Consider the following 27,368-nt stretch of genomic DNA (forward strand, 5'->3'; position numbering starts at 1 on the left):
CATTTCTCAGAAGAAAGGGACCTCATTTTCCACGGTTCAGGAACTTGTTAGTTTCTTCCTTCATTAAAAAAAAAAAAAGATGTATTTATCGACTTGAGAGAGAGGAAGTGGGGTGAGGGACAGAGGGAAAGAACTTTCAAGCAGACTCCCTGCTGAGCATGCCACTGACCTGGGGCTCGATTTCATGACCCATGAGATCATAACATAAGCTAAAACCAAGAGACAGGCACGTAAATGACTGAGCCACCCAGGTGCCCCTTCTTCTCTTATTATTTTTATTTTATTTATTTATTTTTTTAAAGATTTATTTTTTTTTAGAGAGTGCAGCATGCAGGAGGGAGGGGCAGAGGGGGAGAGAGAGAGAGAGAATCCCAAGCAGACTCCCCGCTGAGTGCAGAGCCTGACATGGGGCTCAGTCCTGCCACCCTGAGATCATGACCTGAGCTGAAACCAAGAGCTGGACACTCAACCCACTGAGTCCTTCAGGTGCTGTTCTCACTTTAAATAAACACATTAATATCTCTGTTTTTATTCATAACTGTTTCTGTATTCTTTTTGTGAAGAGAGCTGCTAAAATTGTGTAAATTTCAGGCCTCACAAACCATGGCTACTCCTACAAAAGAAAAATGGTGAGATCTATCTAGGGATGCTTTGGTAGTCTAGAACAATTGTGTTTGGCAGTTTTCTTTTTCTAGTTTTACTGAGATATAATTGATGTGTAACATTGTATAAGCTTAAAGTATACAATGTGTTGATTTGATGCACTTGTATACATATATTACAAAATAATTAGCACTATAGCTCTGTCACATCAGATCATTACTGCTTCTCTTGTGCTGAGAATATTAAAGCTTTACTCTCTTATACTATAGTTATATATAGATGTGTATATATTTTATGCATATACATATATACATAAAATGTATGTATATATACATATGTGTGTATATATATATATGCATATATATATATACACATATATATATAAAACACAGCATCTATAGGTTATGTGTAACTATAGTTCCCATGCTGGACTTGGTATCCCTAGTTTTATAACTGGAAGTCTGTGCCCTTCAGCCAACATCTCATGCATCTTTTCAGTTGGGGTGCTTTACTCTTGGAGGCTGTCTGCTCCCCTTTTACCACCACCATCACCACCAGTTTGAAAATGTGTGTGGGATGGGGTGGGGAATCACATTAAGAGTATAGAGAAACTGCTTTTATTTGACTAAGGTGCTGTCTGACCCTACATCTAGGAAAGATTCTGTGACTTCACTTGTCCTCCATCTGCATCTCTAACTCTCTGGTCTAGCTGTAAAAATCACTTGTATGTGTGCATGTGATATTTTCCTGGCTTGTTTCCATTGGGAAATGACTTGGGAAGTAACTAGCTATTTGAATAAAACCAGAATTTGACATTTACTTTGACACCAAAAATTCTGGCTTGGCAACTCATAAAATTTATGGTCACACAAGGGAGCCAACCTCTCTATTGTGTCAAATATTTCTTCTCATTGGAGATTATTTTGCTCTGATCCCCTTCTAAAAAATAATCATTTCACTTGAATGTTTTGTTTAAACATGTAGTATCTTTTTTTTTATTTTGCATTTATTTATTGCACACGGAAGAGTAGTTTGAGAAGTTTGTTTAAAAATGCAAATCCCAAACAGAGAAAAAAAAAAAATGCAAATCCCAGGGCGCCTGGCTGGCTCAGTTGGTAGAGCATGAGACTCTTGATCTTGGGGTCCTGAGTTCAAGCTCTATGTGGGTGTACAGGTTAATGTAAAAAATAAGAATAAAGAAGAAAAAGATTTAATCATGTATAAAGAAGATGCATGCCTGTGATCTCACTGACATAAAATGACATCCATCCCTCAGTGGCCACCACACCATTCAGCAGATCATAGGCAAGCATGGCATCAATGGCTGTGATGTTTGAAGATTTTTTTTTTTTTTTTTTTTTTTTTTTTCTTTTTTTTGAGAGTAGAAGAGAGAAGTAGGGGGGCAGGAGCAGAGGAGAGGGAGAGAGAATCTTAAGCAGGCTCCACACCAAGCATGGAGCTCGATGTGGGGCTCAGTCTCACAACCCTGAGATCATGCCCTGGGCCGAAATCAAGAGTGGGACGCTTAATTGACAGAGCCACCCAGGCGCCCCTGAAGACCAGTCTTTAACATCTGTTTATATGTGTTTTATTATTTGAGTGTTCTTGGACCATGTGTGGTCAGACACACTGTGTCTTCTCTCCTGAGGTGAGATACAAAGTAAGTCGCTCTCCTGCTCACTGGAGATCTCTGAAATCCTGCCATAGTGCAAGGAGTCCTGTGCAGCAATAACACAGTCTGGTTTGTGGTTTTGTTAGGTCCCACTGGCCGGAAGTAGCAGTCCTTTTGTTATTTCTTCGTCAGGTGGTGATATGACTTACCCTCTCAACCAGGACATTTTTGAGAGTCAGTGTGGACATCTTTAATAATTATGCTGGGAAAACAGCACAAACCAAAACTATCTCATGCACACTGGGACACAGGGTCACTCTGTGTGTGTCCTCACTGGAGTTGACACGACTCAGTCCACCTACACTGCACCCACAGGCCTTCACTCACAGCTTGAGGTTTCTTCTGACCTTTAGCTCTGTAAATGGGCATTTTAATGAACACAAACTTATTCCTCAGATGATTGATAAGCTAGATTCAAGCCATTCATTCACTGATTCATTCAATAAGCCTTTACTTTGTGGTACACAAGCCAGTGAAAGACCAAAGAAAGGAGTAGATCATGGGAGTAGCCCAGCATGTAAAGGAAATTCCTTCCCATGGCTTATTACCTCACTGAGCTGCAAAGCACTGGTCTCATGAGGAGAAAACGGAAGCCTCCTGCTAGAGTGGCCAGCCGGTAGCACTGGGTTCAGCTTCAGGCTTCTTACCTAATACTTCCACTGGTATAGAAACATTTCAACTATTAAGTTGTATCCACCCTCAAAAGTCACATGTTTACTTTGTCTGCAGACTACAAAAGAAAAAGCAAACCCACAAGAATATCTGTGGTATATTTCAAATATAAAATTATGCCCACAGCCCAAACAGCCGGCTCCTTTTGGGGAGCGTGGGTAGCCAGCGTATTTGTAATATTTAAATGTCCCTCGATGCGTTTGCAGTCAGATGCTCCGAGGTCATGGGGCCCGTCACATGCAGCCAGCCCTAAGTCCTCCTATGATGAGTCAGAGAACATTAATGCTGTAAGCATCCCCAGCAACCACCGCATTCTAACCCTTCATTTCACTACAGAGACACTGAAGTTTTGAAAGGTCATATCTTCTCCCTCACCATTCCTCAGTGAAAATCCAGTGCTGTGGCCAAACCAGATGGTATAAAGCTGCCCAAGCACACCCGCCCTCTCTCCCCTCCCCAGGCTTTGGCCCCTGCAGCTCCCACTGTGTGTCAGACATGTGATCCCACTCCTTCCTCCTCACATGCCATGTGATGAGTCACTGCTGCCTTCCACATTCCCTGCAGGTGGTCAGTAGACTTTGAAAATGTGAACGACCAAGTGGTTTTGCCTAAATTTTAAGGAGCAGAGGTGGGTTTCAAACCCAAGTCTTTTGCCGCCAAATTCAATGTGTGTTTCATGACACCGTGTAGATAGGGTCACAAGAGACACCCTGCATGCTGTCTTGGTGGCTTGCCAGAATGCCAGCATTGAAATAATCTGCTTTGTTCATATTTCACAAGGAAATATGGTGGAGTTTTAGGGGTTTTTTGGTACAAGCGCCATATTCAAAGTTCTCTAGGTTGAGCTTTTGAGTTGGCTTCATGGGGTATAGAGGATAAGACTTTGTCCTCTCCTTATTTTCTACCACCTGTCAGCATCCGTATCTTGGGGACCATCTGGCTTTCCTGCCAAGAACACTATTGAGAGTCCCAATCACTGTTATTTTAAAAGAGACTTGTACTTGAACTCCAAGGCCCTTGAGCCCACTCTGAACCCTCTCCTTCCACAAACTAGCTTACTTTCAGGTGGACTGCCCAGAGATCAGTACCCTAAGATAATAAATAACATGTGGTACAGTAGAATTTTTGGTTTCCTTCCATGTCACCTCATTTGATCTTCCTAAGTAAGCCTCTGCCTTCGGCTCAGGTTATGATCTCAAGGTCTGAGATCGAGCCCCGCACCAGGCTCTCGGCTCAGCAGGGAGCCTGCTTCTTCCCCGCTCTCTGCCTACTTGTGATCTCTCTCTGTCAAATAAATAAATAAATAAAATCTTCAGAAAGAAGAAAAAGAAGATAAATGGCTTCTCTTAAGTCCCAAAGGTGGTTCGAAGCAGAGACCTGAAGTGGGGGCTTTTGATCCCAAAGGCAGGGCTCTTGTTCCTCCCAAAAAGCCAGGCCTGAGCTGTGCAAGCTCATGGGCCTCCACTGAGTGCTTCAGAGGGAAAAAAGGTTGGCAAATTTGCTGAGTTGATAAAGCTGTAAAAGCCACAAGGGCATCCTAGAGAAGCAGCCCATATCTGACAAATGGAAGAATTGATGGGCTCTTTTTAAAAAGTAGCTTTAAGAAGCCTGTATCGGCTTACACCCATGTGAACTATGTTAACATGCCACTGAAGGTTCCTCTGTAGTAGAGCAGAGAGGCGAACACACATTTTCCACAAACGCTGAAGCAGCAGCCTGCGGCCAAGCCCTGAGTGGTGGGGCTGGATGAAAGCTTGCTTGTCGCAAGTGCCTGTGTCCGCAGGTGCCCAGTGATGACACTAAGGACATCTCTAAATGCTCTGCCACCAGGAGCCTGGGGACAGCAGTCAGCACTCGGCTCATTCAGGGGCACATTAGCCAAGGCTCTTCTCTGCCCCCCAGACTCCCTCCTGCTCCCTTCTGTACACTGAGTTTTCTGTCAGAAGATCCAGTGAGGACAGGGAAGGAAAAGGAGAGTCTGCAACTTCCGTTAAGTTTCAGCACACTGCATTTGGGTGGCTGCGTGGCAGAGGTAACAAGCCAAATCCGCTTGGTCACCAGGTGAGAGCAGCCTCTGAATAGATCTCGGACGTGGAATGATTTTTCTTCCTCCCTTCCTCGCATTTCGTATGTACCGAAGATCTATTGTTACTTACTATGAAAAATACCGTGAGCAGGAGAAGAAATGCAAAGTGGGATCTCTGGCCAGAGGGTGAGTTTGGGGAGAGGCCAGAGGGGAGAGAAGAGGCCCAAGGCACTGTGTGTTCGCGGTCAGCAAAACAAGGGGAAACGTGCAGTGAGGCAGATGCTTCTCTTGGCTGCTTACTGAATGCTTCCCAAATGCTCGCTCCATGTTCTGTGTTCTGGGGATAGAAACAGAGAGGGCAGCTCAGACCTTGCCCCTTGAGGAGCCCACTGCCCCTGACCATGCTCCCAAGGCAAGGCTCCCTCACCACTTGCATTGGAATTACCTGGCCTTTGTCTAAAGCTGATGCCTGGGTTCATATCGACACAATCAGAATGTTAAAGGTGGGCCCTTGAATCTCAAGTTGTTGGGTGAGCACCCCCGGTGATTCTTCTTCTTCTTCTTCTTGATTCTTCTTGATTCTTCTTGATTCTTCTTGATTCTTCTTCTTCTTCTTCTTGATTCTTCTTGATTCTTCTTGATTATTCTTCTTCTTCTTCTTCTTCTTCTTCTTCTAAGATTTTATTTATTTATTTGACAGAGAGAGTATACAAGCAGAGGGAATGGCAGAGGGAGAGTGAGAAGCACGCCTCTCACTGAGCAGGGAGCCCGATGCTCCTGGGGCTCAATCCCAGGAACCTGGGATCGTGACCTGAACCGAAGGCAGATGCTTAACCGACTGAGCCACCCAGGCACCCCAGCCCCAGGTGACTCTTAGGCATAGGAGAGTTTGAGCATGATCTTGTGGCAGAGACAAACAAGGGGACCCAAATAGGTATAGGTAGGGAAGAGCTGTGCTGGGGGGTGTGCAGGCTTGTGACTACAAAGACTGGGGAAGAGGAGTGGACCCTGCTTGCTGGTTTCCTTCAGGATGGCAGCAAAGGGGGGCACTGCACCCCCAGTCTAACACCACGTCCAGAGGAAGGAACGGGAGGCACAGGAAGGGACCTGTGGGAAGTCACCTCCCTTATTGAGATCTTTGTTCAAACAGTGCCTTCCCAGAGAGGCCTGCTATAGCCAGGTCTTCTAAAAGGAATCTTATCATTTTTCTTATTTTTTTTTATTTTAAATTCAATTAATGAACATATAATGTATTATTGTTTTCAAAGGTAGAGTTCAGTCATTCGTCAGTCTTATGTAACACCCAGTGCTCATTATATCACGTGCCTTCCTGAATATCTATCACTCAGTGACCCCATCTTGTCGTTCTTCTTACTCCGACTTTTCCTCAGAGCACCTATCCTCTTCTGACATTGGAGTTTGTGTGTCTGTCTAATCTACTAGTGTAGAAGTTGTGCGGGACTGAGGGGCGCCTGCATGGCTCGGTCGGTTAAGCCTCTGACTCTTGATTTTGGCTTGGGACATGATCTTAAGGTCATGAGATCGAGCCCCACATCCGGCTCCCAGTGCATAGAGCCTGCTGAAGATTGTTTCTCTCCCTCTTCCTCTCCTCTTCCCACCCTCCAAAGAAGCTGTGAGAGACTTCACAGCTGTATCTGCAGTGCCTAGAAAAGTCGTTGGCTCATAGTAAGTGCTCAGTAAACACATGAAGGTGCTTCTAGGAGGGCAGACAGATCCACACTGGCCCCGTCTTTCAGCTGCTCAAATTACCTTGCTGTCAAAGACTGCAAGAATCTCAACGATTCCTGTGGCCTTTCTCCTCCTTCTTGGCAGCCAGGGACATTGGAAGGAGCCACAAGAAGCCCTGACCTCGTTCCCCAGCTCTCCTTCAGACAGAGGCATTTGCGTAGTACATGTCTCCCCTACTGGGCCCCACAGAGACACTCTTCCTGGCGTCTGGGTCCTGGGAAGCCTCAGAGCCATTAGTTAAATGTGCAGCTTCCTGGAATATCAAGAAGCTATTTACAGAATGGAAGAGGGAACTTTGAGAGGTGAGTGTGGTCTGATAGAGGAAGGCCAACGGCAGCTTCAGGGAGAGGAGGTCAGGAGCCCAGAGCCTGGCAGAATCCTCTGGAGCCCTTGCCTCCAGGAGGATAGGCATGCAGCGGGCTGTCCTGTGCTGCAGCCCAGTTTTTCTGAGAGCTTTCTCACAAAATGTTCTGCATCACAGGTTAATGTATAAGACACGAGTTGTAAGTGGAAAGTTGGCAGAGTCCTTTGGAAATTGGCTAAAGGGCACAAAATAAAGGGTAGCAATAAAAACCTAAAAGGATGTTAATTGGGGAGTGCCTCAGGGAACAGGGTTGAGACCAGCTTTTTATTATTTACATTAAAAATACTTGAGAATGGTTTTGAAAGGATTTTCATGTTGGCTAATGAAACTGCATTAGAGAGCTGTGTGTGGAAATGTGAACAGTGGAATTAGGGAAGGATTCAATTTATTGATGGTATTGAAGAGAGCATTTTCTAACGTGTTTCTGTGCACCAATCCACACCCATTCTGCTGGCTAGACTTCCATTTGAGTAGCGGGCAGGATGACTTAAGATTACACAACTCGAATCTCTATATACTTTTGGCCAGCAGGAAAGCACCTGAAGGGACTCTGGCATCCTAAACCCAGGGTAGTCCTGAAATTAAATGGAGGTTATCTTCAGACCTAGAAATCCTTCTTTTAGAAGGAGCTAGAAGACAGATAGAATATCCTACTTAGCTACAGGCGTGAGACTGGAACTGGGATGGCTGACATCAGCACCCCACCTCCCATAACCTTTTTTATTCTGCGGAGTTCAGATTATCACAGAAATGTATTGTAGATATACCCCAGTAGGAAGCTAGCAGAATCATTCCATCCTGGAAATAATACAGTGAGCCAGGACTGGGGAGCCCAGAGCCAACATTTGCTGTCCTCTCTAAAGCCTGCCTCAGAGGACAGGCTGGAGGCATCACGGAGGCCACCAAGCCCTGGCTTCCCGTACTTGCAAGCCTGGGCCAGTAGGAATCCCCTTCAGCCTCCCTACTCACAGTGTGGTCCCAGGACCCAGGGCATTGGCAGCATGCGGGAGTAAGCTAGAAATGCAGCCTTTCTAGCCAAACCCAGAGCTGAATTTGAGTCCGCATTTTAGCAGGATCCCCCCCCCACCCCACCCCACCCCCGCCCGGGACTCCTAGGCACATTAGCATTTGAGAAGCACTGCTGTAACATTTGTGACACCCAGGAATCACAAGAAAATACACCAAAGGGGATTTGGTGGGTTCCATGGAGTGAAAACTGGACCACATGAGTTCAGTGGCCCGAAGATAGAATTCTGGCATTCGGGATTTTCCAGTCTGCTGTAAACTAAAGATTCCCCTTGTTGTTTTCTTCAATTTGGTTTCGTAAGGCACAGTGCCTTCTCTGGGAGGTAAACTTACCCTTGAAGTGGACATCCCTTTTGAGGCAATGTTAAAAGCCAGTCCAGGATACCCCTGAGTTCTCTTCCCCTGAGTGTGGGCCACTAGCTAGTTGTTATCACCTAGTTAGCAGGCCACAGAGGCGTGGTACCTGGAGGCTGCTTTTCATCTGAGCTCATTTTCCAAGGGCTCTGTGGTAGGTGTGTAGTATTTTATTGTTTTCTGCTGCTGGGTGTAGGCTGTTAGTCCACAGGACCGCCCTGTGTTGGGGTGTCACAGGCTTGAGCAAACCTTTCTAAACTGTAGGAGGCTTGGCTTTCAAAGATGTGGGTTTGAGCAGTCTGTAAGCCTCTTAGAATGGAATTCTCTGTAGGTTTACAATGACCTAACACCGACTGTGTGTTATGGGGCACACAGCTGCTTAAACTCCAACCTCCTTCTTCTCCCTGCCCCTTCCCTAGCCTACAGCTTTCACTCAGACTTGCTTTTAGAAGATAGGAGAGAGAAATGGAGGGGTTGAAGGAACTAGAAGATTGATGACACTGACCTGCGTTTGTCCTTAGCTCATGGGGTGGTGTACATAGGGCTGGTTCTGCCAAATTAGGAGGGAATAGCAATGAAACCCCAGGCTGTTTTGCTGCCAGAGTTGGGTGAAAATAGAGTTGTGACCTAACCCAAATACTGCTTCATTTTTATTCTTTCTAGTTTTGTCAAGGTTATACCATTCCCCTCAAAGAATGGATGGATATTGAAATATCCGGGTCATTCCAGCTACTAGGGATGAGGAAAGACGTCACGTTTGCCAAGATACAGTTTGGAGACTCAGACTTAGCATGTGTCCTTTCTAACTGAGGCTAGACTGAGGCCCCTCAAATCTGAGTATAGTTCTGAGCCCTGTCCTTACATGAGAGGAGTCCTGCCCCCAGGGCCTCAAACAAGTCAACCAAAAAGTGATTCCTGTGAGCCCATTAAACAAGTGTGTCTCTTCAGTCCCAGACAAATACACACAGAGGAACTACTGAAGATCCAAGGCTGGACTTCTCTCCCCCGCAGGGAGAGCCCAGAAGCAGGGAACTCTGCTGTCCGTCTTTATACTTAGAGCATCTGGCCCAGAGCGGGCCGTTAGTTAAGTATTTGTGGAATGGATGTGCAAAGGAAGGAAGGGGGCAAGCCTCTGAGTACTCTTCTGGCTAGCACAGTATTCATCATAGGTATTGTTCTAGCTGTGTCTCCAGCATTGCATTTCCAATACATTCTTCCTTGTCAACTATGAAGCTCATCTGGTGAGCCCCATATGTCTATAGAGCAAGTCTCCGAAGGAAGCTACCCCTGGCCCCAGAGCTGGCTGCACAACCAAGCGCCTTAGAGTGCGTCCCTAAAAACCCCTAGGCTAGAGGGGAAATGAGAAAGGAATTCAGAAGCTCATTTGTTGTGTGAAATAATGCGCTCTCTACCTCTGAAGTAGGAATGTTCCCATTCTTTTCAGGTAAGAGTCTACGATCTCTCCAGATATGAGCATGGAGCAGATGATGTGCTGATCTTGGCCACTGATGGACTCTGGGATGTTTTATCAAATGAAGAAGTGGCAGAAGCCGTCACTCAGTTTCTTCCTAACTGTGACCCAGATGACCCTCACAGGTTTGTGCATTTCGATGATGGTAGGGTTGATCCTCAAGCCAGTTCTCACTGTGGGACTGAAATAATAATGCTGGGAGCGGATATGGATGGATTAGGAACTGCAAAAGGTACAACGTTTCTTACCAGACGTACTTTCATTGTCAAATAAAAATTCTCCTTAAGTCGAACCTAGATGCAAGTGGTAGAGAATGTGATTTGTAAGATACTTCAGCAGCCTGTTTCTCACATTCTTTCTTCATAATTCCAAAGTGAGAATAATCCAATTTGTGATCCTTTTCAGGAGAGTAATACCAAATACTGCCAGCATTGATTTTTATCCATTGGGAAATGATTTCTTTTGAGAAATGTAGGGAAAGGAGAGAAAAATTAGAGGAGGTTTTCACTTGTAGCGTAATGGCAGTGTAAGTATCCCACACAACTCTAGGTGAGTCTCAGAAATAAACAGAAGTCCCCTCAGGAGAAAGGCGGCGTTCACTTAGAACACAAGGAAACAAGTCACCATGAGTAAAAGCCAGTAATAGCAGCAGACAGTGGAGTGTAACCTACAAGTACTTCATTCTTGAATTTGTCAGCCAAAAATGGAAATATTTTAACTTTTCAGAAATGGTTTTTTGTTGGTTTTTTTTTTCCAGAAAAAAAAATTTTTTTAAAGATTTTATTTATTTATTTGACAGAGAGAAATCACAAGCAAGCAGAGAGGCAGGCAGAGAGAGAGGAGGAAGCAGGCTCCCTGCTGAGCAGAAACCCCGATGTGGGGCTCGAACCCAGGACCTGGGATCATGACCTGAGCCGAAGGCAGCGGCTTAACCCACTGAGCCACCCAGGCGCCCTCCAGAAATGTTTTTAAAAGTGTTGAAAATAGAGGGTGCCTGGGTGTTCAGTCATTAAGCATCTGCCTTCAGTTCAGGTCATGATCCCAGGGTCTGGGATTGAGCCCGGCATCAGGCTCCCTGCTCTGCGGGAACCCTGTTTCTCCCTCCCCCGTGCTTGTGTTCCCTCTTACTCTCTCTGTCTCTCTCTGTTAAGTAAATAAATAAAATATTTTAAAAAAAAAAGTGTTAAAAATGGGAACAAAGGGAGCACCTGGGTGGCTCAGTGGATTAAAGCCTCTGCCTTCGGCTCAGGTCATGATCTCAGGGTCCTGGGATCGAGTCCCACATCGGGCTCTCTACCCAGCAGGGAGCCTACTTCCCCCTCTCTCTGCCTGCTTGTGATCTCTGTCAAATAAATAAATAAAATCTTTAAAAAAAAAAAATAGGAACAAGGACAAGAGACTATAAATTGACTACACAGATTTTAAAAATAAGGAAATGGAATTTCAGGAGATGACAGATATAAAAGTGAGAGTTAAAAACTCAGTGCATTAAACAGATTAGGGATAGCTGAAGAAAACACTGGTGAACTAGAAAATTGAATAGTCCAGAATATGGCTCAGAGAGACAAAGAGGAGGGAAAAATATAAAAATGAGATTATGAGTCTAGGGGAATGACCTAAGATGCTCTCAGTTCCAAAAAGGAAATACTGTAGATGAGAAGAAAAAGAAAAAGTTCCATAATTGTTGAATGATGATAATAAACTGAAGATCCAGAAAGCCCAAAAGATCTCAAGCAAAAGAAATGGAAATTATTAGTACTTCATAATGAAAATGAAGAACTTTAAACAAACAAAGTAATGAAAGCAGCCAGAAAGAAAGGCAAAACAGATATATATAAAAATATATAAATATATATATTTATAAAATATATATATAACTAGACCGAAAGCTGACTTTTCAGAAACAACAATAGGATCCAAAAGACAGTGGAGTTATATCTTCAGTTGTCTAAGAATATTTTATCAAAATGAAAGGTTTTTTTTTAACATATATGGAAGAATTTTTCATATGTTGTAAAAATATCATTAAAGAGGATAAATTAAAGACATTTTTAGGCAAAACACAACCTGAGGAATTTTAATTCCAACCAAACTGCTCTGAAGAAAATTCCAAAGGATGCACTCAGATAAAAAAAAAAAAGGAAATGGGGGCGCCTGGGTGGCTCAGTGGGTTAAGCCGCTGCCTTTGGCTCAGGTCATGATCTCAGGGTCCTGGGATCGAGGCCCGCATCGGGCTCTCTGCTCAGCGGGGAGCCTGCTTCCCTCTCTCTCTTTCTCTGCCTTCCTCTCCATCTGCTTGTGATTTCTCTCTCTGTCAAATAAATAAATAAAATCTTTAAAAAAAAAAAAAAAAGTCCTAAATGGAAGATCTGAGAAGTAAAATGGCTTATTAAGGTAGAAGCTTAGTAAATTTGTAGATACATTGGCTATACAAAACAGAAACAGTGTCTAATGTGTGGTACTAAATATGGTAGAATTAAAATACTAAATAAAAACAGTAAATTGGCAAGGGGGATTGGCAGTCAGTTACAGTGTGCTGTGATTCTGTTGGAAAAGAGGTTCTCTTAAAAGAGTTTAACTTTAGGGGCACATGGGTGGCTCAGTGGGTTGCCTTTGGCCCAGGGTCCTGGGATCGAGCCCTGCATCAGGCTCTCTGCTCAGCGGGGAGCCTTCTTCTCCCCCACCCCGCCCCGGCCTGCCTCTCTGCCTACTTGTGATCTCTGTCAAATAAATAAATAAAATCTTAAAAAAAAAAAAGAGTTTAACTTTAGACTCTAAATGTGTTTAAGTAGCTAAGAAAACTATAGAAAACAAACAGAATGTATAATTTTCAACTAAGCAAAGGAAGTAAAACCTACATGGAATCAGAAACCAAACTTCTACATAATTTATAAGTCAAAAAATTTGAAATTACTTGGGTTTGGGGCTACTTGGGTGGTACAGTCAGTTGGGTGTCCAACACTTGTTTGGCTCAGGTTGTGATCTCAGGGTCATGCGATGGGTCATGCGATGGGGCCCCATGTAAGGCTCTGCACCCAGCACAGAGTCTGCTTGAGTTTCTCTCTCTCTTTCTCATGTGCATGATTTTTATTTTTTAATTTTGGTGTAACTGAATGAGCTACGCATAGATAAAGACTCCACTCACCCCTGACCTGCCAGAAATACCTATATCCCCTCCATGTTATAAGATAGCTCTTTCTGGAACTCCCCACTATATCCCAAGAAAACCCTGGTCACAAGCTCTAGACTCCTTAGCACAGAGAAAGATTTTCTCAGACTAGGACCTCAGGGACTGAATTGTGTTATGGGGCTAGTTCTGTCTATATTACCACATAAACATGTACCTAAGGCCTCTTATAACTTCTAGATTCTAGGAGCCAAAGGAGTGGAAGTATCTACTTGTGGACCATATGTTCTGTTTTTGAGTGCAGGCTATTAGTAAACACCTGTCCTAATTTTAAATATTAGGTCTGCTGCCCTTATTTTTTATAATATCATCTAAATTTAAGAAGTGAAATAGCAGAATAAACACAGAAGTAATGGGGAAAAATATAGATAATAAAATAGAGAACAGATATTCAATAAAAATAAATGATAAATGAATTAAGTTGCAAAATACAAAATCAGCATCCTGGAATCTGTTGAGTTTCTCTACACTGATAACAAACTAGCAGAAAGAGAATGTAAGAAAACAGTCCCATTTACAATTGCATCAAAAAGAATAAAATACCTAGGAATAAATTTAACCAAGGAGGTAAAGACCTATACTCTGAAAACTGTAAGACATGGATGAAAGAAATGGAAGAAGACAAAAAGAAATGGAAAAACATTACATGCTCATGGATTAGAAGAACTATTATTATTAAAATGTCTGTATCACTCAAAGCAATCTACAGATTCAGTGCAATCTCTATCAAAATACCAAAAGTATTTTTCACAGAACTAGAACATATAATCCTAAAGTTTATATGGAACCACAGAAAAATTGCCAAAGCAATGTTGAGAAGAAGGAACAAAGCAGAGATACCACAATCCCAAATTTCAAGATATACTATGAAGCTGTAGTCGTTAAACAGTATGGTACTGACACAAAAATAGATACATAGGGAACAGAATAGAGAGTCCTGAAATAAGGCCACATTTTAATATTCAATCTACAGAGGCAAGAATGTACAGTGGGGAAAAACTGTCTTTTCAACATATGGTATTGGGAAAACTGGACAGCTACATGTGAAAGAATGAAACTGGGCCACTTTCTATACCATATTTATACTTACTTATATCTTATAAATTCAAAATAGAATAAAAACCTAAAACCATAAAACTCCTAAAAGAAAACATAGGCCATAAACTGTTGGCCTTAGCAATGTTTTTCTGGATGTGTTTCCCTAGGCAAGGGAAACAAAAGCAAAAATAAACAATTGGGACAGCATCAAACTAAAAAGATGTTGCACTGCAAAGGAAACCATCAACAAAATGAGAAGGCAACCTATTGAGTGGGAGAAGATTTTTACAGTCGTTGATATATCTAATAAAGGGTTAATACTCAAAATATATAAAGAACTCCTGTAACTCAACACTCCAGGGGAATAAAAAATGGGCAAAGGACCTGACTAGACATTTTTCCAAAGAAGACTTACGGATGGCCAAAAGACACATGAAAAGATGCTCAATATCACTAATCATCAGGGACATGTAAATCAAAACCAGCAAGAGATAGCACCTAACAACAGAATTATTTATTATTTATCATTATTTATCAAAAAGATAAATAACAAGTTTGGCAAGGATGTGGAGAATAGGAAACCCGCCTGTACTAATGGTAGAAATGTGAATCGGTACAACCACTATGGAAAACAGTATGCACAGTTCCTCAAAAAATTAAAAACAACACCGTATGATTGGTTTTACTTGCAGTAGCCAAGATATGGAAGCAGCCTCAGTGTCCACTGATGAATGGACAAAGAACATGTGGTGTATATACACAATGGGATATTACTTGGCTATAAAAAAGGGGGGCATCTTGCCATTCTTAACAACATAGCTGGAGGGTATTACACTAAGTGAACTAAATCCAAGAAAGACAGATACCATATGATTTCGCTTTAATGTGGAATGTAAAAAACAAAACAAAGGAACAGTCAAACAGAAACAGACTCATAAATGCAGGCAATAAACTGATAGTTGCCTGAGGGGATGGGAGCTGGGAGATTGGAGGAACAGGTGGAGAGGATTGAGAGCTGCAAACTTCCAGATAGAAAATAAATCGTGAGGATGAAAAGTACAATACAGGCAGTGTAGTGAGTAATATCATAGTAACTATGTATGGTGACAGATGGTAACTACTCTTACGGTGAGCATTTCATAATACATGATTGCAAATCACTATGTTTGTATCTAAAACTAATATAATACTTCATGTCAACTATACTTCAATTAAAAATTAAAAAAAATTTTTTTTAATGATAAAGCCAGAGTTTGTTGTTTAAAGCAACTAACACATTAGGAAATTGCAAATCAGCACCACAATGAGATACCACCTCACCCATCAGGATAGCTCTTTAACAAACAAAAAGAACAAAAAAAAAAAGTTAAAAAAATAAAAACAGAAAATTACAAGTGTTGGTGAGAATGTGGAGAAATGGGAACCCTTGTGCATTACTGTTAAGAATGTAAAATGGAAAACAGTATAATGGTTCCGTAAAAAGTTAAACATAATAATTATATGATTTAACAATCCGCTTCTGGGTATATACCCCCAAAGAAGTGAAAACAGGGACTCAAACAGGTATTTGTACACCCATGTTCATAGCAGTGTTGTTTATGATTGCTAATATGTGGAAGGAAGTCATATGTCCACCAGTGAATGAATGGGTAAGGGAAATGTGGCGTATAATGCAATGGAATGGAATATTAATCAGCCTTATAAAAGAACGAAATTCTCACAGACGCTACAAAATGGGTGGTGGGTATTGACATTATACCAAGTGAAATACCCAGTCACAAAACAAATACTGAATATGATTCAATTTATATGAGGTACTTAGAGTAGTCAGATTCGTAGATTCACAAAGTGAATGTGAGGATATTGTGAAGATACGTGTATTCTTTCATAGGTACATTGTAAAGATATTAATTCGCTCTTACTGATCTTTAGAGGCAGTACAATTATAACCAGAATTTCAGTGAGGTTTTTGTACAATTTCATAACCTTATTCTAAGATGTATGTGGAAGAACAAGATACCACAAATGTTTGTGGCATTTCTGTATGGGTCTTACCCTTCTAGACAGTAAGACAAAATCAGAACAATTAAAACAGCGTAGAAAAAATTAAAAATGGAATCCTTTCCTCACACCATAGACTAAAATCAAGTCCGTGCAAATTTAGACTTAAATGTGAAAGGCAAAATAAATACAACTTCTAGAAAATACTTTGGGAGAGACTGTCTTTATGATCTTAGAGAAGGATTTCTTTTTTTTTTTTTTAAGATTTTATTTATTTGACAGACAGAGATCACAAGTAGGCAGAGAGGCAGGCAGATAGAGAAGAGGAAGCAGGCTCCCTGCTGAGCAGAGAGCCCGAAGCAGGGCTCCATCCCAGGACCCTGGGATCATGACCTGAGCTGAAGGCAGAGGCTTTAACCCGCTGAGCCACCCAGGCGCCCACAGAGAAAGATTTCTTAAAGAAGACCCAGAAAGCACAGACAATAAAAGATTGATAACCTTAACTGCATTAAAACTAGCAACTTTCATTCTTAAAAAGACAACATAAAGAGAGTAAAATGACAAGCACAAGCTGGGAAAAGATTTTTGCAACTTGTATCAGTGAAGAGGGATTCATAGCCATAAAATACAGTGAACTCTCACAGGTCGATAAAGGAAACACAAACAACCCAGTAGAAAAATGAGCAAAAAATCAAACACTCATGACACAGAAGAACATTAATAGCCAGTAAATGTATTTTTAAAACACTCAACTGCTGTAAGCAGAGAGGCACAAATTAAGAAAACGGAGTAGCACAGATGGCTTTGTGAATCTGTAGAAGTTGGGCCTTTTCACATCCTGTGACTCCAAAATTCTCCCCTCTCTCGCACTCTCTCTCAAATAAATAAGTAAAATCTTAAAAAAAAATGCACGTATTATGATTCTATTTACATGAAGTAGAAAACTAACAATATATCATTTAGGTATAAAGATACTAAAACTGTAACAAAAAGCATGACAATTAACCCAAAATTGAGGATAATAGTTATGTTGGTAGAAGGGGTGAGGTACTTCTTGGTGCTTATTCCTTTAGCTAGATGGCAGGTACATGATCATGCATGCTGCTTTGAAACTACATATTTGTTGTTTGCATTTGTTCCTGTGTAAACTATGAGAGGCAGCATAGTTCCGGTGCTTACTAGCATGGAACTGAGTCAGACTGCCTGAGTTCAAATCCTGGTTCTGCCCCTTTCTAGACTTGTGTTTCTTAACCTCTCAGTGCCTCAGCTTCCTCCTCTGTGAAATGGGGGTTCCGACAGTACTGACTTCATACATCTCTGTAAAGTGAAGTGCCTACTGATCACTAAGCAGTAATGGGTATTTATTGTTGTTATTCTGTGTTTGGTGCTGTTTTTCTATGTTTCATATATTTCCCAACGAAAAATATTCCTTTAGGAAAAAAGTGAAATGAGGCTGTCTCTCTCTTCCTTGACTTGTTTGGTATCTAATTGTTTGGATTCTCTCTTTTTTTAAAAGATTTTATTTATTTATTTGACAGAGACACAGCGAAAGGGGGGACACAAGCAGGGGGAGTGGGAGAGGGAGAAGCAGGCTTCCCACTGCCAAGCAGAGAGCTCGATGCGGGGCTCGATCCCAGGACCCTGGGATCATGACCTGAGCCTAAGGCAGAGGCTTAACAACTGAGCCACCCAGGTGCCCCTGGATTCTTTTATTTGAACTTAAATTAATTTTTCTCCTGTTGAGCTTTTAGTTTTAACCTGTGTTTTATATCCTGCTTGTTAGCAACATTCTGGCTGGTTTTCTCTACTGTGATTATTTTTATGAAGCTTTGCAAAGCCAGCTGACAGGTACGAGTGCAAAGGCACCCGACACTTTTTTTTTTTTTTTTTTTTAATCTCTCCAGGCTGGCTTGGTTTTGCTTACCAGCCCATCTCTCTCCATGGCAACAAATCTGCCCTCCAGGGAGTGGTATAACCTACGGACAGTGTTGTTGCTGGGCAGGTGCACACCCGGTAAAAGCGGGCTCCAGGGTTCCACAGAACTGCTGCCTTCAGAGGCCGGCCTTAGAGGGATTTCTGTGGAACAAACAGGGCAGTAAAGAAAAGGGTTTTGTGTCTGCCTTTCAGGGAAGATGGCAAACGAAAGCCTAAGAAAGACTTCTGTATTTAGTAGATGAATGAGTGAAAGGGAAAGTTGTAAGATAAGCACCGTTTTATTGGTAAGAAGGAGAATACTGGGCTGGAGATCAGAAAAAATTCTGGTTGGCTCTTGAGACCTTAAGCAAGGAAGACCTTATGGGCAGAGGTTTCTCCTTTGCCACATAACTCCCATTCAGATTCATTCATTTAGGAAATATTACTCAGGACATGTTTTATAAGCCATGGTCTGCTGGGTATTGGGGAAGAAACCTGGGAAGCAAACAGACCTGGCTCCTGCCCTCTGGGAGTTTAAAGTCTAGAGGGGGTTATGGACACTTAAGGAAGTTAGAGTAAAAGTGATTAAAGGCAGCTGAGCCCAGAGCAAGGGATAGCCAAGAAAGCATCCCACAGGAAGGAGTGTCTAACCTTAGACCTGGAGAGCAAATGAGGAGGAGGGAGAGCGGGGCAGCGGAAGGGCAAGGTGCGGCTGGGGAGGGAGGACAGGGTGCAGTCGGGGAAGTGGGTGGTCAGGGTGGCTGACTGGGCTGAGCGTAGGGTGCTGTCCACATACAAGGTGTGAGAGGCAAACGGGCCATGTGTGGCTGACCCTAGGAACTCACAAGATTTTTTTTTTTTTTAAGAATTTATTTCTTTGGCAGAGAGCAAGCAAGAGATCACCAACAGAGAAAGAGGCAGAGGAGGAGGGAGAAGCAGGCCTCCAGCTGAACAGGGAGCCCAATGGGGGGCTCAATCCCCAGGACCCTGGGATCATGATCTGAGCCAAAGGCAGATGCTTAACCAACTGAGACACCCAGGCACCCCAGGAACTCACCAGAATAATGAATGTGGAAATTAGTTTAGGAAAGGAAGTCTATAATAATGACAGGAAGTGTATGTAATTCTATTCATTCCATAATCCATAATCAGGAAATCGCCTGTGCAATCTGATGGTGAAAGCACGAAATGTGGGTTATTTCTCTACCCCCTTTGCTCCTTTGTATTAAACTATGCTAAGAAATCAGAAAAACTGAATTTATTTCACACTCATGGCTTAGAAGTGATATAAACTTTTCTCTTTCACGGGTGACATATTTGTACATATTCTGTGTGTGATTTGGGAGGTGAGCCCCACACTCGTGCCCTGGAGGAGTGTGTCTCTTTGTGTGGCCCATGGAGAGCTCGGTCCCAAAGGCTGTGGTAGGGGGTTGTTCCAACTGGGAGCTGTTCTGATCTTCCTGTGCTATTGAAATACGAGGGAAAGTCATCCTAATGAATTTTAGTCAAAGTTGTAATGTCCATGAGGAGGAAGGACCCACTTTATAACCACAGAGGCTCTGTGGGTTCTTCCTTGGCCAGAAGGTTCACTTCTCCCCACGTGTATAGCCCAGGACCAAAGGTTTACCTATTTAATCATGTTGGAAGGTGGGGCCTGGTTGGTTGGCTGGCTGGCTTGCTTTCTTTTCTTTCTCTTTCTCCCTTTCTTCCTTCCTCTTTCTTTCTTTCCTCATTTCCTTTCTTTCCTTGCTCCTTTATTTTTCTTTTTTTCTTTTCTTTTGCTTGGAGTATGCCCTGAAGTAGAGCAGAGCTGGTCCTTCTGTGTGTCCATAGTGGGGTTACACATGGAACTGTTCACAGGAAGTATTCCAAGTTAGCACTTGAGTTGGGTGGTTGGAACTCATGGAGGTTGGGCTACACAAACTTGTAGTTCTCTGTAATACCAGGAAGATTCTCTACTGAGGCCTAAACATCCTGCACAATTTGGAAAGGCTTCTGGGGGAAGGGCTGGAAGGGGTTTTCTAGGGCAAAGAGGGACTGACTTGTCCCCTCTTGTCAAAATTTAGTGGTAGAAAATTCAGTGGTAGATCTCCTGTGATGAATATTCAAAATAGAGGCAAGTGTGTAAACATTCAAAGAGGATGCTTAATATTCTGTCAGAAAGTAATAAATTGTCGATATGACTGAGGGGGAAGGGCAGGGGCAAAACCGGAGCGAACTAGGGCTGAAGAATGGTTCACCAAACATGAGAGCACAGTATGCGGTCACTTTCTAAATGCCGTGGCAATTTTGCCCGAAACCTGTCTGTGGAAACTTCCTCTTTGTAACGTGGACCTACTGACCCTCGGTCCCCCCTGTCATGACATGCAAGGGGCTTTTTTTTTTTTTAATTTTTTTTTTTAATTTATTTGACAGAGATCACAAGTAGGCAGAGAGGCAGGCAGAGAGAGAGAGGAGGAAGCAGGCTCCCTGCTGAGCAGAGAGCCCGATGCGGGGCTCGATCCCAGGACCCTAGGATCATGACCTGAGCTGAAGGCAGAGGCTTAACCCACTGAGCCACCCAGGCGCCCCATGCAAGGGGCTTTTTATGAGCTATTAAATCTGTAGGTACCAATATACGATAAATTCCACAAAGCGTTTCCCTAACAAGAGAAGTCATCTTGGGGCGCCCGAGTGGCTCAGTCGGTTAAGCATCTGCCTTCGGCTTAGGTCATGATCCCAAGTCCTGGGATTGAGCCCTGAGCTCCAATTGGGCTCCCTCTCAGTGGGGAGTCTGCTTCTCCCTCTCCCTCTGCTGCTCCCCCTGTTTGTGGAGAGAACACACACGCACTTTCTCTCTGCCAAATAAATCTTCAAAAAAAAGAGAGAGAACCCTCGTTGATGGTCACACTTTGTTGGGTCCCCCCCAAATTGGGTACCCCAATAATGGGTCCATGATTAAAGGAGTGAGACTGATAAAAAGCGAAGGCCAAGCAAAGCTTTATTTCCCGCCAAGCATCAGGAATCAGACCGACCGTCAAACAGACTGGTCGGGGTTGCCCCTCACAGAGGACAGCCCCTCCCTGCTTTCCAGACTAACTTTTATAGAGCAAAGGCCATGTGGTTGGGCCTGGCCACACACAGGTGGCCAATGAGACTGTAACACACACAGGAAACTCCACAGTGATGCTAGGCGACCATTTGAATTACAGTTTACCCTAGTAGACATTTGAACCAGCCTATCACCTAGTTCAGAACTGGCGCCCGAAAGGTGCCCAAAGGGCGGGGCCCATACTGCTTGGTAGCTAGGAGACAGTATGCGCCCCCACTGATTGAATACCTCCACCTGGCCTGACCCACCCTTGTACTGGTTTCCCGGACTTGCTTTTAAGTAAGTTCCCCTGGGGGGCGGCGGGGGGGGTGGGGTCAATTTAAGTTTTACAACAAAATGGCAGTTCAACCAGGGTGGGGCCGCTCTGGCTGAATAGGCCCTTACAGCTTCAGATGGTGTTCTTCACATCCATGCTCTCTGAGACTCAGATCTGTGTGCGTTGATGAGGAAGAGATTCCTCCGTGGGAAGTTAACTCGCAAAACCACCGTTGACACGGACAGCATCCCATGCGGGCAGCTATTAATTGGTAGTTGGTATTTTCTTGATAATGTGAAATTTATTTTGGCAAAAGACAAAAGTTCTTTTTATGAAATCTTTCCATGAATTAGCTGAACTAATTTCTACCAGCACTGCATGATTTTGAAAAACTATGCCTCAAATGCAATAAAGGAAGGGTTCCCCCGCCACCCCCCCAATATCAGTTACATGTTTGAAGAACAAATTTGTGAGCGCTTGATCTGCTATTTGAAGACCAGATAAAATCTGCATTTTGGGTTTGTTTGGTTTTTTTTTTGCAGTGCTTAGCATATTTAGAACCATGGGAACTAGAAAGTCAGTCTGTGACCCTGCCTTTAATGGTCTCTGAACAGCAAGCCACCAGGCCCCTCTGCCCTTCCTCACGGCTGTTTCTGTGGCCGCCGGGGGGAGCTGTGTGGCACTTAGTTGGAATATCAGGGCATTTTAAAGGGCCTGCCAGGGGGAGATTGTGAAGGGAATGTTCTTTTGCTGCCTCTCACGTTGAAATTTTGCTATTTGGGAAACAAATGAAAATAAACACACACCACGTAAGGAACTGGGGTGGGGGTTTTGGGGCTAGTGCCAGGGGCAGAGGGCTGGAGGAGTCCCGGCAGGTGTTCTCGTCTTCTCCCTTGTCTCCTGTGGGCATGGGCAGCTCTTCTGGGTCTGTGGCCTTGTACCTGCTGGCACATTAACCTCTCATGTACAAAATGGCCATGTCACAGAGCTGTCATTATTCCAGTGTCTCAGGAACTCCCACCTGAGTGGAATCTGTGCACCCCAGGCCTGGGGACGGAAGTGGTCACGAGTGGCTTCAGTGAGTTTAGAGGCAGACAAGGGACCCGTGTGGTTCAGCTCCCAGCAGTGAGCCTGAGAGATGCCTCCTCCTGGGATGAGTTGCCCAGGTCCAAATACAGTAAGGAAGGCCTCTCCAAGCCACCCCTCAGCCCCAACCCACCTGGTCACCATAGAGCCCTGCCCATGTTCAAAAGCTTGGGAGAGCTTTTCTACCTCTTAAATTTCAAAGGCCTACTCAGAATGCAAAGAAGATTCCTCCTCCTGTTCCCATCACACTCTATTACTGCCGGGCATCAGCAGATGGAGGCAGCCTTTTATATGCAAATATTTGGAACCCATTAATTCCCCAGTTCCTGCCACCTAGCTCCCTTTTGTGAGACCCTGATCTGTACCATCTAAATGGCAAATAGCAGTTCCCACCCAACTGCAACTATTAAAGCCTTTAAGGCATGGTGATAGCCTGAGGCCTGAAATGGACGTAGCTTTGACACCAGTGCTGATTCAAATGCGGTCTCTGTGAGAAACATGCTCTCTAAGAGTTGGATGACGGAAGGCAAATCCCTTGGGGAAGAGAAAGACATTTTACGATTAATGAGGAAAATGATAACTGACGTGTACTGACCTCCGACCAAGTGCCGAGACGGTGCTGGGGGCTCTGTGGAAGGATCTCGTTCGTTCTTTGCAGGACCCTTTGAGGTCTGCCCTGTCATCATTCCAGATTTATAAGTAAGAAAAGAAGGGCTCCAAGAGGCTCTGGAATTTTTCCAGAGTGCCCAAGTGGGTGGTGGTAAAACCACGATTGGACCCTAGGCAACCCCCACACACACCCTCAGCCCCTTTGTGTGCTCTGCTGTGAGGAGGTGAAAGAAATAAGAACCGCCACAGAAACGGCGGGGACAACAGAGACAATTGAGGATTTATGGGTCGCCTTCTACTCTGTTAGTGCCGCTGTGAAAGAGCTTCTTTCTGGCCTTCCCATAGTCCTTCAGCCCTCTTCTTCTCTTTGTTTTCCTCCCTCCCCTGCTGTCCTTTCTCTGCTCCCTCCCGCTCGGAGCCCGAGGAAGCCTCTGAGCCAGGGCCTGTGCCTTGTGCCAAGTTAGCTCCCTCCCTGGCAGCCATTTCTTTCAGCAGAGCTTTGCTGATCAATATTGGAAAGTTGCGGCCAGAGAAGAAAAATGTTCTCAAAATACAAAACTTGTCTCCCAGGGAGATTCTTTCTTAGAAGAGAGCGAGTCCTTCAAACTGCTCCAGCAGTTCTCTCATGCGTTCTGACCAAGCATTCTGAATAAAGCATCCATGAATGGCCCTTCCTTCGTCTGCTCCACATCCAGCTTCCAGAATGGCCGGGCTCTTCTGCCGCCTCACACCCTCAGCCCGTGTGCAATGGAATCCGCTTCCCTGTCACTGTCTTCAGCTGTGCCATATTCTTCTTTGCTCCTCTCCTGTATATTTTTGTACTCACATTTCAAGTTTTAACTCCGCCTGTGGCACATGTCTGCCCTTGTGCTGAGTCTCAGTACCAAAATCTGTAGAGCTCTCCCGTTTTACTGCTACATTTAGCAATTTCTTTCATAGTCACCAAACCAGACAGACTCTGTCAAGTAGGAATTGGAAGAAAACCAAATGGGAGTGGGGATACTGAGTTCTTTTTGTCCAGAGAAAGTTCTTTCCTCTTGTACCAGTTTTGATATAAAGCAACCTTACAAATGGTTTCATGCCTGGGGCAAGTTGGCTCTTGAATATGGATGCCAGTGGGTTTTGAAATGACCACCAGCCTGGCTGAATAGTGGAGTTGAGATATAAACCGTCTCCCAAGAACTGGTTTCTGGGGTTCTGTCGAGTTGATCATTTATGAGGGAAGCTCCTACAAGTGCCCTCATTTTACCTGAACGTTGTTTCCGACTTCATTTCAGGACTGGATCTCCTATAGCCTGAAAGAAATGTCAGGGAATTGGTCTTAAAGAGTTCAGCTGTACTGTTAAGTCACTGAATACAGCATCTACTCAGTCCCCTTCAGTTATCCACACAGGCTGCTTTTACAGAGGGGTTACCACACTCATCAGAGAAGTCTGGCAAAGAGAAATCACGTGGAGGAATCTGAGCTCCTGCAACAGTGTTGGAAGAAGTGATCCTAGGCATTCTCCCTAAGCCTCCCACTCAGGTCGGGGCCGTCCTTCCCTGAGGCACATGGATACATGGATGACGGCAAGAACCTGATGAAACTGAAGTTCTTTGAGGAGGGGATATGGTTGGGTAGACTCACTGCACAGGAAGTGGGAAGTTAAACCTCAAACCACTCCTGTGTTATGAGAATCCTAAACCAAGAAATTACATGTTCTACAGTTGGAAAAACCCATAGTGTTTCCTAGTAAAAGCAAATTTAAAAATCTCTCTGTAACCTAGGGCACAGAGTTAGCAATCCTACCAAAGAGAAACATCTTCAGACCCACTGTGAGAAAGAATAACTAGACACAATGGAGCCTTCTCTCTACCTCTCCAAAGAAAACCCAGTAGAACAGGTTGAAACTTTAAACTTGTACAGATAGAACCACAAGGCATGAAGAACTGAATTTGGAAAACAACCAAATGGAAATTCACAATGGGGGAAAAGTATATCACTAAAATAAAGTTACCATAGTTCCCCCTTGAATAACATGGGCTTCAACTGCATTAGTCCACTTATACATGGATTTTTTTGGACAAAGTACTTTAAATGTGTTTCAATAATGTTTTCTATAGCTTACTTTATTGTAAGAATATAGTAAGTGTAATAAGTATAACATACCAAATATGTATTAACTGACTGTTTATGTCATCAGTAAAGTGTCTGGGCAACAACAGGCTATTTGTAGTTAAGTTTTTGGAGACCCAGAAGTTATACTTGGATTTTTGACTGTGATTGGTGATTGGTGTCCCTTAACCTCCATGTTGTTGAAGAGTTAACTGTACTGAATGGATTGAAGAGTAAACTGCTAAGTCAGGAATTAGTGAATTTATAGAAATCAAAGGAGAAAAAAGAAGACACAAAAGAAGTAGAAGTCTGGAAGGCAAAATGGGGAAGGTCTAATAGGAGAAAATATTAAAAAAAATAGAGTGCAAGCAATATTCAAAAAGTTCACAGTTGAAAAACTTTCCATAACCAAAGAAATATCCTCTTATTTGAAGGAGTAAAACAGATTTTCAACCATGATAGATAAAAAGGAATCCTCATTGTTATGTCTTGCATTGTTATGTCTTTTCAAAAAGCACAGAAGTTAGTATATTAATTTATTTACATAGTTATGGATTGTAAATGATAATAATGACTAACAGAGGCTTAAAAAAGATGAAATTCAACTACCTGGCAGTAAAACGGATAATGATAGAAGGCATTCTAAGATCCCTTTATTTTCGATTGTTATCGATTGTATGTAACTTCATACAATCGATAACAACCGTAAAAACTTAAAAGGTTACCAATGAGAAGATATTTCTTTTTTTTTTTTTTTTAACTTGACAGAGAGAGATAGCAAGAAAGGGAACACAAGCAGGGGGAGTGGGAGAGGGAGAAGCAGGCTTACCATTGAGCAGGGAGCCCGACATGGGGCTCCATCCCAGGACCCTGGGATCATGAACTGAGTTTTTAAGGCAGACGCTTAACAACTGAGGCACCCAGGCACCCCCAAGATATTTCCTTATAAAGAAATGTCTTCTCAGTAAGAGAAGTCACAATAAATGAAATATTATCTCAAAAATGCTGAGGGAAAATAATAGTCAATCCAGAATTCTATACCCAATAAAGCTATCAGGCAAGATTAAAAACAAAAACAAAATATTTTTGTGGTCCAAAGACTGGGGTGAGTTTAATCCTTCTCAGACCATTGTTGAAAGAATTTCTAAAAATGGACTCCAACACAAAAAAAATCAAATCCAGAAGGAAGGAATGCATTTCAAAAAGCACAGAAGTTAGTATGTTAATTTATTTACATAGTTATGGATTGTAAATGATAATAATGACTAATAGAGGCTTAAAAAAGATGAAATTCAACTACCTGGCAGTAACACGGATGATGATAGAAGGCACTCTAAGATCCCTTTATTTTCTGAAGGAGGACATAATACTGATTAACCTATGTATTAAAAACTTAAGCATAAGTGCTAAAATGATAGAAATTAACTATCACTTCTAAACCAGTAAAGGGAGGGAAAGGTATTAAAGCAATCAACCTGACAGAAAGCAAGAATGAAGAAAAACATAATCAGAAAACACGCAGGAAGTTTTATATATATTTATATTAGTGATGGCAGAAATAAGCTCAGATATATCAGTTTTTATAATAAATATAGCTTACATCTTAATAACTATGAGATTAGATTTTATTTTAATTAGCCATGTACCACTAATGAAATACACTTTAAAATACAAAGTTTAGAAGTCCTACTCAGTCTTGTGGCTTTTATCATCGAAAAATGACCATCTTTTTTTGCCCAAGATCGCATAAACTCAGGATGATAGAGGGGCAAGTCCCACTTCAGAAGTGAAAATAAGTGTTTATTGATGAATTCTTAAGTCTTAACTGGGGCCTCCCAAGGAACTTAAGAAGCATCAGAGAGAAGAGCTTGTGTCATGTGTCATGAAAGCTCAGGTGCAGGAGAACTGGGGTGTGTGGAATGGAATGGAAACTGTTTACCCCCCGACCCCCTCTCCCACCCCACCCCGAAAAGGAGAATTCAGAAAGACAGGAGACATCAGAGGCAAAGAAGATGGTCAGTGGTATCTGCTGGAGCAAGGTTGGGCTGAACAAGTACTGAGAAGAAGCTTTTAGGTCAAGGTGTAAGAGGCCAGATGAGTGAGGTGTAGTGGCCCCACTGGTAAGAGATTAAGGAGGAAAAGGGAAGAAATTAA

The 27,368-nt window shown here is 43.0% G+C and overlaps 1 protein-coding gene across 1 annotated transcript in view; it reads left to right on the forward strand.

The window, feature by feature from the left end:
* PPM1H (protein phosphatase, Mg2+/Mn2+ dependent 1H) overlaps window positions 1-27,368 on the forward strand; it is a 260,282-nt gene that overhangs the window by 225,112 nt on the left and 7,802 nt on the right. Inside the window, exon 9 of the mRNA XM_047739722.1 lies at window positions 9,911-10,062. Coding sequence (XP_047595678.1) covers window positions 9,911-10,062 — 152 coding nt within the window. The remainder of the gene's footprint in view (window positions 1-9,910; window positions 10,063-27,368) is intronic.

The sequence above is a fragment of the Lutra lutra genome, chromosome 8, assembly GCF_902655055.1.
Source record: "Lutra lutra chromosome 8, mLutLut1.2, whole genome shotgun sequence".
In the NCBI taxonomy this organism is placed as follows: domain Eukaryota; kingdom Metazoa; phylum Chordata; class Mammalia; order Carnivora; family Mustelidae; genus Lutra; species Lutra lutra.